At 42.2% G+C, this 12,375-nt stretch overlaps 1 protein-coding gene across 1 annotated transcript in view; it reads right to left on the bottom strand.

Moving 5' to 3' along the window:
• The window catches only part of LOC137647102 (E3 ubiquitin-protein ligase RING2-like), a 333,410-nt gene that overhangs the window by 33,530 nt on the left and 287,505 nt on the right, over window positions 1-12,375 (bottom strand). The window contains 1 exon segment of the mRNA XM_068380332.1: window positions 2,511-2,791. Coding sequence (XP_068236433.1) covers window positions 2,511-2,791 — 281 coding nt within the window.

Here is a 12,375-nt window from a genome sequence, read left to right as displayed (position 1 = left end):
ACCAAAACATTCATGAAGTAGATAAATACAGTAAGTTTTTAGCACAGAAGTCAGAAACGAAACTATAAAATAACCTCTACAGTTATTCAAAACGTAGTGTAAACACTACGGTAGTATCTTTTGATAACAACAAACTTTACAGTATTACTCTATATACAGTAATGTAAGATGATAATGTCAAACATCATTTGCAATAACCTGATATTGAATTTACTGTATATGAAAGGAGACTATGTATTGACTACTAAAAATTTTAGGCATTAAGTTAGGCTATGCATACCCTAGGCCAAAATTTAACTCAAGGGTACTTGTACGTAACGATTTACAAACAATTCATGCTGCGAATGGTATCTCGGCCCCCATTGTGTTCGTTGGTTGAAGACTGTCTGTATTCAGACCGTGTGATTTTGTCTCTGAAGCTGGAATTTTCTGCTATTTTAGTCAACAGCCCGATGCCAATGAATGTGACTTTTTTAACTGTTCATAGATGAAGAGCTAGTGAATATTATGGTATGGTTAATGAAATAAATCATTGCCACAAGTAGAGGGTAATTCAATGCCATCAGAATACTGTAGACATTAAGATGAAGCCTGTTTTGTTTGCAGAAATGTTTGTGTTTCTCATTTTGACTCTCCTCATGCCTCACATGAATAAATATCATGGCCAAGACTCAGAATCTGGCAGGTTCGAGTCCTACATGCGTCAGGTGGTGATGAAGATGAGATGCTTGTGTCCTGTGAAGGCTCTGCGGTGCTATCTGAAGAGGACCTGAGACCTCAGGCCCGAGTGTAGGAGACTTTTCGTTAGCATTCGCAGATCCAAGAAACAGGTATCGTGAAACACGATCTCTTTATGGCTGTGTGAGGCGATCTTGAGAGCTTACTCTTCAGCTGACGAGAGTCGAGGAGCCAGCCAGGATCAGAGCTTAGGAAGTAAGAATTATTGCCCAAACTCTCACATTTAAAAGAAACCTATCAGTGAGCCAAGTTTTATAGGTAGGAGTCTGGAAGAGGTGGACCACCTTTAGGGCCTTTAGCCTGCGAGAATGTACCAACCAGACCCTTTACACCTTTATGCTTGGACCTGACGTGGTGAAAGGATTTGTTTGTCATGCAGCAAATCTATCTCTGTCATAGGACAGATTACATCACATCTATGGTATTGTTTTAACATAAAGTCTGGGTCAGAGGTAAAAGTGTTACATGATGGTAAGATCAGATGCTGGTAAGTTACACTTCAGAGCACCATTCTTTGTAACTAGAGAAGCACAGTATATCTCCCCATCCCCCATACGAGCTGGGGGATGGCGAATCCAATACCCACCCACTACTGTACTCATATGGCTGATGTTTGAATCTTAATTACATCTCCATTTGGGAAGGGTTTCTTTTATCTAGTATGATACAAATAATTGTAAGCCCAAGGTACTTTCAGTTTATCATCCGTATGATATAGAATTAGGGGGTGTTAATGTCTTCGCTTCACATCTCCACATACATGTCAGGATGCCAGAAAACTTTAAATCAATCAATCACATCTCCACAGATCAAATGTTGAATACTTTCAAAAGTTGCAGAATCGTCTAGTTTGATTCTAAGGGGACTTCCAACCCTCCAAGCTGCCCTAATTTAAGAACGAGGGTTTGTATGTCACGTAGGAACCAATACAGTATCAAATTTCAAATGTAATTTGTATTTTTCAAAGTCAAACAAGCCTGAGTCCTTTTATATGTCTTCTCTCCTCAAACCACCCATCTAAATCCTGGGTCGAAGTATCAAAAGTGAAAAGAGAACCAACTGAAAGGGGGAACTGGGGTTTAACAAGCACGCTGCATAACTGTTCATTATCTATTTCAATGAGCGATTCCAGGGCTCCACACTCCCTTGAAAAAGAGCCAGGGGAACAAGCACTGGGACAGTGAAAGCAGAAGCACCCGATAAGCGGAGGGAAGAAGGAAAGCTTCTTCCTCCAAAACAAAGCATACGTCTGTCACCGCAAAGGAGACCACATTCTACTCTCAGCACATAGGGATGATCGAGAACAATCATGCCCTATGCAAAAGCACAGTATGTGTGGATTTACAGCCAGCTTAATAAAAACCTATGTGTAAAGTCTATCCTCCAACAAGTTCTTGCTTCACAAAATCACTAAGTTAACAGCTAGTATTCACTTACTAAAGAAAGTGAAATGTCTGCTTAAGAGTGCATCAGTATGTCCATACTTGTTGTGGCTGAAAATTCAAGTGAAGAGACTTAGAAAGGTAAGGGAGCGGAGCTCATTGCCATTGCTCCCACCTGTATTTAACTACGTCGTCAACTATTTTAATAACTATCTAGCTCGTCTGCTGAGGACTGTTTCCTACATAAAGGACGTTGGTTTATATTTACGTAGGAACGAAGTGTAATTATTTCCTTACTTATTTAGTTCAACCAACAATTTTCATGTACATCAGTGATGTCAATCACAACAGAGATGGGTAAAAATGGTAAAAATTTCAAAAGAAGCTGACCTGGCAAAATCGATGGAGACATTCCTTTGTGGTCATTGTGTTTTTCAACATATCAAGGCAAATAGGGCACATAAGTTCGGAGTGTAGAGAACGAGGTGAAACAGCAATTTCTGTGTTGTCTGTAATGGCTTCTTGAGGGGTACGGTGGAGCTCGTATAAAGAGAGCTCCCATGACTTGTTGACAGCACTCTGTTCTGTTGTTGTCATGATGCCGGATAATTGGTCTTTATATGAAATACATAAGATGTCTTGAACAACAATCTTCAAATTTAAGGTGTTACCTGTATATTAAAAAAAAAAAAAAAAAAAAAAAAAAAATTACATTATTAATGAAGAAAAAAAAACGTTAGGTATAAGCGGATAAATTGAATAAATTCCCTTCATTTGTATTTCAAGTACAAAATTAAACAATGACATTAAAATGTTATTTTCATTAGTAAAATAAATTTTTGAATATACTTACCCGGTGATCATATAGCTGTCAGCTCTGCTGCCCGACAGAAAAACCTAAGGACAAAATACGCCAGCGATCGCTATACAGGTGGGAGTGTATATCAACAGCGCCATCTGTCGAGCAGGTACTCAAGTACTCCATGTCAACACAGAACCAATTTTCTCCTCTGCCCACTGGGTCTCTATTGGGGAGGAAGGGAGGGTCCTTTAATTTATGATCACCGGGTAAGTATATTCAAAAATTTATTTTACTAATGAAAATAACATTTTTCAATATTAAACTTAGCCGGTGATCATATAGCTGATTCACACCCAGGGGGGTGGGTAGAGACCAGCATAATATGTTAACATTAAGAGCTAAGTATTTTGTATTTCATTTTAGCAGTTATTCAAAATAACAAACATAAAATTAATAAGTACCTGGTAAGGAAGTCGACTTGAACAATTACTCTGCCTTTTTAAGTACGTCTTCCTTACTGAGCCTCGCGATCCTCATAGGATGCTGAGCGACTCCTAGGAGCTGAAGTATGAAGGGTTGCAACCCATACTAAACGACCTCATCAAAACCTCTAATCTAGGCGCTTCTCAAGAAATGACTTTGACCACCCGCCAAATCAAGTAGGATGCGAAAGGCTTCTTAGCCTTCCGGACAACCCAAAAACAATAATAAAACATTTCAAGAGAAAGATTAAAAAAGGTTATGGAATTAGGGAATTGTAGTGGTTGAGCCCTCACCCACTACTGCACTCGTTGCTACGAATGGTCCCAGAGTGTAGCAGTTCTCGTAAAGAGACTGGACATTCTTAAGATAAAAAGACGCGAACACTGATTTGCTTTTCCAATAGGTTGCGTCGAATATACTTTGCAGAGATCTATTTTGTTTAAAGGCCACGGAAGTTGCGACAGGTCTAACTTCGTGTGTCCTTACCTTCAGCAAAGCTTGGTCTTCCTCATTCAGATGGGAATGAGCTTCTCGTATTAACAGTCTGATAAAATAGGATAAAGCATTCTTTGACATAGGCAAAGATGGATTCTTAACTGAACACCATAAAGCTTCAGACGGGCCTCGTAAAGGTTTTTAAATAGAACTTAAGAGCTCTTACAGGACATAAGACTCTTTCTAGTTCATTTCCAACCATACGATAAGTTTGGAATATCGAACGATATTGGTCAAGGCCGAGAAGGCAGCTCGTGTTTGGCTAGAAAACCAAGTTGTAGAACATGTAGCCGTTTCGGATGAGAATCCGATGTTCTTGCAGAAGGCATGAATCTCACTGACTCTTTTAGCTGTGGCTAAGCATATCAGGAAAAGAGTCTTAAAGGTGAGATCTTTCAGGGAGGCTGATTGTAGCGGTTCGAACCTGTCTGACATAAGGAATCTTAGTACCACGTCTAAATTCCAACCAGGTGTAACCAAACGACGCTCCTTCGTGGTCTCAAAAGACTTAAGGAGGTCCTGTAGATCTTTATTGTTGGAAAGATCTAAGCCTCTGTGACGGAAGACTGAAGTCAACATGCTTCTGTAACCCTTGATAGTGGGAGCTGAAAGAGATCGTTCTTTCCTCAGATATAAGAGAAAGTCAGCTATTTGAGTTACAGAGGTACTGGTTGAGGATACGGATACTGACTTGCACCAGTTTCGGAAGATTTCCCACTTCGATTGGTAGACTCTAAGGGTGGATGTTCTCCTTGCTCTAGCAATCGCTCTGGTTGCCTCCTTCGAAAAGCCTCTAGCTCTCAAGAGTCTTTCGATAGTCTGAAGGCAGTCAGACGAAGAGCGTGGAGGCCTTGGTGTACCTTCTTTACGCGTGGCTGACGTAGAAGGTCCACCCTTAGGGGAAGTGTTCTGGGAACGTCTACTAGCCATCGAAGTACCTCGGTGAGCCATTCTCTCGCGGGCCAGAAGGAAGCAACTAGCGTCAACCTTGTCCCTTCGTGAGAGGCGAACTTCTGCAGTACCTTGTTGACAATCTTGAACGGAGGGAATGCATATAGATCTAGATGTGACCAATCAAGTAGAAAGGCATCTATATGAACTGCTGCTGGGTCCGGGATTGGTGAGCAAAATATTGGGAGCCTCTTGGTCATCGAGGTTGCGAAGAGATCTATGGTTGGCTGGCCCCAGGTGGCCCAAAGTCTCTTGCATACATCCTTGTGGAGGGTCCATTCTGTTGGAATTATTTGTCCCTTCCGACTGAGACAATCTGCCATGACATTCAAGTTGCTTTGGATGAACCTCGTTACTAGTGAAATGTCTAGACCTTTTGACCAGGTGAGGAGGTCCCTTGCGATCTCGTACCATGTCAGAGAGTAGGTCCCTCCTTGCTTGGAGATGTACGCCAAAGACGTGGTGTTGTCCGAGTTCACCTCCACCACTTTGCCTTGAAGGAGAGACCTGAAGCTTTTCCAGGTCAGACGTACTGCCAGTAGCTTCTTGCAGTTGAAATGCATTGTCCTTTGACTCGAGTTCCATAATCCCGAGCATTCCCTACCGTCTAATGTCGCACCCCAGCCTACGTCCGAGAAGAGAACGTGGTTGGGAGTCTGAACAGTCAGGGGAAGACCCTCTCTAAGGTTGATATAGTCCTTTCACCAAATCAGACCAGACTTTATCTTTCCGGAAACCGGGATCGAGACCGCTTCTAGCGTCTTGTCCTTTTTCCAGTGAAAAGCTAGATGGTATAGAAGAGGACGGAGGTGTAGTCTTCCTAGTGACACAAATTGATCCACGGATGACAGTGTCCCTACCAGACTCATCCACAGCCTGACTGGGCAGCGTTCCTTCTTCAGCATCTTCTGGATGGATAGCAGGGCTGGGGGTTGATCGTCTTGTTCAGCAACGTCCTCATCAGAGGGTTCCTCATCTGAAACTGATGAGGAAACGGCAACGGAGTGGGCAACGTCTGACTCGCTGAATCCGGTCGCACTGGTGGATGCGTGACGGAGCCGGACGCAATATCATGGCACTACTGCACAGTCTGTGAACTGTCAACAACCATGGTTGCGCGAGGAAGTACAGCGTCAACCCGAAACTGTCTAGACTGTCTGGGTTGTGCAGTCAACACCCTACCGGGTTGCTGAGGTTGACGCACTGCGTCACAACAAGTCACCTCTGCTGGTTGTTGAACGTCTTCCTAGTGACACACTGAACGTCAACAACCACCTCCGAGCGTCGCTTAACGTCAACGTGCGACTGGCAACCCACACTGGGTCGCATCGGTGGAGGAACCACCTCAACTGGCAGACGCGAGTAGGATACCTCAGCGTCAACAGGGCGCACAACCAACCGGTAGGAAGGTTGTTGGCCAGAAGGTTCTTCTCCGTATTTAAGTCCTCTATCAAGGACACAAGCTTGGACTGCATGTCTTGCAGCAAAGCCCATTTAGGGTCTACGGGAGCAGGTGTGGCAACAGACGGGGTTAGCGACTGGGGCGGAACCATTTACCATCCCTGGAAGCCTTGTTATGTGTGCATAATAGTACAGCAAAACTTCAAAGGCTCGACAAAAGTTGAGAAGTTGACCTGTAAACAACTGGAGCGTCTCCTGGCTAGGCGCCAGGGCGAGTCTACCAGAATTGAGAAGTCTACCTGGGCAGAGGCATGAACTCCCAAGCCGAGAACTTCTCTCGTGTCCTATCAGACTCTCGCTCTATAAGCCAGTTTAAAAGAAGGGAAATCAAAGGCTGTATCCCTGAAACTCCTCCTGGTGCAAAACCAGTTGCCTAGCCAACGTAACGCTCTCTAGGAGAGCGAGAGAGCACTAGCTTAACAACAACGGCTTCGAAGTAGCTAGGCCTAGTGTAAGTTCTGACGTGAGGCGAACGAGGAGCAGCAGTTACAAGATCCGGACGAAGATCCTTAAAAAATCATCATGATTTAATTAAAGTCCATAGGAGGCTAAGCAGCTTAAGGCTCCTCTCCAAATGACAGAGTCCTCAAAGGAATATCAGTAGGAGGGAGAACAGCACTTTCTCATCTACAGGAACCTTGTCCGAGAAAAACTAGGTATCTCAGTGAGGGTCTCACTGGTGCATTAGCAGCAGACCAGAAGGCAACGTTATGTAACTGCCTGACAGTCTGTGAACTGCCAAAAACTGAACTGTCAACCACAACAGGTGCGTGAGGACATACAGCACTGGTGCATTAGTAGCAGACCAGAAGGCAACGTCATGTAACTGCTTGACAGTCTGTGAGCTGGCAACAACCATAGCTGTGTGGGGAAGCAAAGCCTCTACTCCTGACTGACTAGTCTGCTGCGGGCGAGTAGCGGTAACCACAGTGGGTTGCGGAGGTTGACGCACAGTGTCAAAACAAAGCAACTTAACTCCACCCTCCTGTTGTTGTGGCAACTCGCGAACGTCAACGGAGGGTAGCGTGCGTCTGTGAACGTCAACGTGCGGCTGGCAGGGTACACTGCGCATGGGAGGTGGAACTCTCACAAGCGGAGTGCGGGAGCAGGTAGCGTCAGTGTCTACTGTACGCACAACCGTGGTTGGTTGTAGGCCAACGGGTGCAGCGTCAACCTACTCCGCACGATACTCCTGCATAAAAGATGCTAACTGTGTCTGCATAGACTGTAGCAAAGACCACTTAGGGTCTACAGTAGCAGGTGCGGCAACAGACGGTGTTACTGCCTGTTGCGGTACCGCTTTGCCTCTCTTAGGAGGTGAGCAGTCGTCGGAAGACTGCAGCGAGTCCGAACTGACCCAGTGGCTACACCTGGGCCGTTGGACTTGCGCGGAAGGGACCGACTTGCACTTAATAAGCTGCGAGACCTTGGTCCAAGGTTTCTTACGAGAAACCTCTTCCGCAGACGAGAAGTAAATGGGCTCTCTCGTCTTTGTGTGGGTGGGGCGATCTTGGGTAGATACGCCCGAAACCACGGAGGGAAAACGTCTGTTCGTTGATCAAGGCCTGACGAACCCATAAGTCGTTCGACATTACTTCTCCCCTGGGATTGGGAGCTTGCAAGAGGTCCCGGACTAGGTGAACGACAGGCACGAACAGACGAACCCTCGGACGCAACACTGTAACACTTTGCGCATATCACTTTATCACTTCGATTTTCTGTTTTGCACTTATTTCACTGAAATCGAAACTTTTACTGATTTCTACCTGAAACACGCAATTCTACCCTTCATTAAAAGGTAGTAATTGCGAAAACAGTCGTATAATGCAGCTCATTAATACTAGCAAAAACAGAAAACATAAAAAGATAAAGAATTCAGTGGCTGGGAAAGAGACTAAACACTAGTTCAATTAAACTACGTTTACAATCTCTCACCGCACATAGCCTGGGGACAAGAATAAAACCCTAGAAACGTTTTACCTTCTTCCCCGTACAGCGACTAGGGAGGAGAGTGACACGAGAACAACGTTACCCGCTTGAACGGAACGTTTTATTTTTCCTCTCTCTCCCTCCGTCTCTATCTCTCTCTCTCTTTCTCTCTTGATTTCGCACCTGAGAGAAGAGCCCAATTATATATCGTCAAAAAAAAACATGTTATATGGCTAAAGGAAAAACTGAAAGGTTTTCCAAATAAAAAGTTCCTTTAATTTAGAATTTAAACCATTTAAGTTAAGAAAGAATGAACGAAACGTCAGAATCGATTTACTCTTACTGCAAAGTGAAACCGTGATACACTCTCTCTCTATCGTAACGATAGAGCGCATGTTGAACGTCCTGAACGTCAACAACTGCGTAGTCTAAAAAAACTAAACGTTAGTTCATCTTTGAAAACAGTACGAAGACTATCAAAGAAATTCTTTCATAAAACATTAAATTTAAAAAGTTTTAAATTCTTTAAAGGCTAAATACGATATAACGGGCTCAACGTTGATTAACTTCGGTTCCAAGTTAGGACCGCCTACTATCAGGAAAGGTCGCAAATAAACAAAACATAAAAATTTCTTTTTATATGTTTATAATAAATGGAAAGTTAATCGAAGAGGCCTAATAAAGGCGGAGAGATATAAAATATATAGATCTATAACGTGTTAAGCAAAATTACTAAAAACCTAAACACACTTCCGTCTAAGGGAAGGGTCGGCCATTTAAAAGTGAAAGAGAGTCCATACTCTCTTAGTCACCATAATTAAATCTATCCAAAACGAGTTCAAGTTTTGAGATGAAGATAAAACCCCTGCATAGCGAAAGCTCAAAACTAGAATAGTGTACTTCACCAAATAGTTGTGAAAACAAATCCAGTTAGTAACAGCGTATTTTAGTAGGTCTTGCCAGTGGCACGACAGAGAGAAAATTGGTTCTGTGTTGACATGGAGTGCTTGAGTACCTGCTCGACAGATGGCGCTGTTGATGTACACCCCCACCTGTATAGCGATCGCTGGCGTATTTTGTCCTTAGGTTTTTCTGTCGGGCAGCAGAGCTGACAGCTATATGATCACTGGCTAAGTTTAATATTGAAAAATGACATTTATGTAAGAAAGCACAATCGCATGGAAAACTATGCTGCCGATTCTTCTTTACTAAATTTGACATTCATAATTTGTCATTTAAGGCTAAAAAAAAAAAAGTAATTTAATGATGTTTATACATCATCACCGGCAACAAATACAATTGAGTGATGAAAAAGAAAGAAGTATATAACCTTTCAATACATCTACTGTATATCACTCCTCATAACTTGGACATCCACTTTAAAGAGATATAGTAAAAACCAACTATCGAAACACGACAGTATTTCATGGTAAATTATTAATGATACAAATATTTCTAAATACATACACACAAAAAAGAAAGCTTTTCCATTTAATTAGTAAAGCCAACTTCCAAAATTTTTTGGAAAGGTTAAGATTTTTCAACAATCAACTACTACTCACCACATAATGAATACTGTATACAGTATAATCTAATAGTTTATACAGTATGTAATATATATATATAAAAAATTCTTCAAGTTTTAAAATTAGTTGCAAAATATTTCCTTGTATATAAACACTTCTATATTAAAGGGTAATGTAGGAGTGATTAAAATTTGTTAAAAATAACACTCCATTAAACTAACTTTTTTTATTTTACATGAAACTCAACATGAGGAGTTGATGTGTGAGCCATGGTCAAATCTTAAAAGAGAAACAAACAAAAGAACACCACCTAACCTGACATAGGAGATGTCTCTTTACCTACAAGGGGGGAGGGGGGGTTCCTTTCCAATCAAAGTTCCCCCACCTAACCTGACATAGGAGACGTATCTTTACCTACAAGGGGTGGGGGTGGGGGGTCGCATCCTTTCCAACCATCCCTTTAGACAGCCGTATCCTTAGCTTATGCTGAGACTTAGTTTGTATTATCTTATCTTGATAGTCAGTAATTTGAATCAGGTATAAAAACAGGGGTGATGGTTTGGGTTAAAAATGGCACTTATCCAAAAAAACTACCCATGTAATCGTTCACAAAGTGTGCTGGGCACTCTTCTTAGTTTTGGGCTTTCTACCTTACCTGCCCATAATATCAACCTGTACATAAAATACACGACCAAAAAACTTCGGATACTTAATTCTGATAGAAATACTCTGTGATTACGTAGAAATTTCAGTTTCTTCATTAGTTAAAAATAGTGTAATGGCTTCGTGTCAGGTATATACACAATTATCAAAACGGGTAACTGTGACTGAACAAAGAATTTTTTATTTGAAACAACATCTGAAGTGCATTGTTTAACAAATTTCATGAAAAACCAATTAAGAGGAGTGATTAAAATACATCTGGATTCTGATTGGCAAATTCAAAGTAAAGGTCGGTCAAAACAGGAGAGAGAAGCTTTAGGAATTAGAACGCATGCGTAAACAGGTCATGGACAAAAAAATCATCAAGTGAAGTGTCAAAGTATAATAGCCAATAGTAGAGTAATGCATTTAGACAAGGTATAACATTTTCATTGAATCACCAATCTCAGTGGGTGGAGCTGCTTTACATTTAAGTGAAAAATGTTATTTTCATTAGTAAAATAAATTTTTGAATATACTTACCCGATAATCATGTAGCTGTCAACTCCGTTGCCCGACAGAATTCTACGGGAGGGATACGCCAGCTATCACTATACTAGAAGGGGGTGTACTCACAAGCGCCACCTGTGGCCAGGTACTACAGTACTTGTTGTTGACGCCACCTCACTTTTTCCTCGGTCCACTGGTTCTCTATGGGGAGGAAGGGTGGGTCAATTAAATCATGATTATCGGGTAAGTATATTAAAAAATTTATTTTACTAATGAAAATAACATTTTTCAATATTAAACTTACCCGATAATCATGTAGCTGATTCACACCCAGGGGGGTGGGTGAAAAACCAGTGTACAAGACTAAAGGATAGCTAAGTATCCCGTATTTCATATAATCAGTTATCCACAATAACAATGAAATAATAAGTACCTGGTAAGGAAGTCGACTTGAACCGTTACTCTGCCTTTAATAAGATCGTCTTCCTTACTGAGCGCAGCGTTCCTCTTGGAAGGCTGAATCAACTCAAAGGTGCTAAAGTATACAGGGCTGCAACCCATACTAAAGGACCTCATCACAACCTTTAACCTCGGCGCTTCTCAAGAAAGAATTGACCACCCGCCAAATCAACAAGGATGTGGAAGGCTTCTTAGCCGACCGTACAACCCATAAAAAGTATTCAAGAGAAAGGTTAAAAGGTTATGGGAATGTAGTGGCTGAGCCCTCGCCTACTACTGCATTCGTTGCTACGAATGGTCCCAGGGTGTAGCAGTACTCGTAAAGAGACTGGACATCTTTGAGATAGAATGATGCGAACACTGACTTGCTTCTCCAATAGGTTGCATCCATAACACTCTGCAGAGAATGGCTCTGTTTGAAGGCCACTGAAGTAGCCACAGCTCCCACTTCATGTGTCCTTACCTTCAGCAAAGCAAGGTCTTCTTCCTTCAGATGAGAATGTGTTTCTCTAATCAGAAGCCTGAATAGTAAGAAACTGAGTTCTTAGAACTTGGAAAAGAAGGTTTCTTGATAACACACTATAAGGCTTCTGATTGTCCTCGTAAAGGTTAAGACCTTTTTAGATAGTACCTAAGAGCTCTAACTGGGCAAAGTACTCTCTCCAGTTCATTCCCCACCAAGTTGGACAGGCTTGGGATCTCGAACGACTTAGGCCAAGGACGTGAAGGAAGCTCGTTTAGCAAAAACCGAGCTGCAAGGAACATGTAGCCGTTTCAGATGTGAAAACAATGATCCTGCTGAAGGCGTGGATCTCACTTACTCTTTTAGCTGTTGTCAAGCACACGAGGAAAAGAGTTTTTAATGTGAGGTCCTAAAAAGAGGCTGATTGGAGAGGTTCAAATCTTGATGACATAAGGAACCTTAGGACCACGTCTAGATTCCAGCCTGGAGTGGACAACCGACGTTCCTTTGAGGTCTCAAAAGACCTAGGGAGGT

Source organism: Palaemon carinicauda, chromosome 9, assembly GCF_036898095.1.
Source record: "Palaemon carinicauda isolate YSFRI2023 chromosome 9, ASM3689809v2, whole genome shotgun sequence".
Taxonomy (NCBI): Eukaryota; Metazoa; Arthropoda; class Malacostraca; order Decapoda; family Palaemonidae; genus Palaemon; species Palaemon carinicauda.
This window is presented reverse-complemented; position numbering and strand designations above follow the sequence as displayed.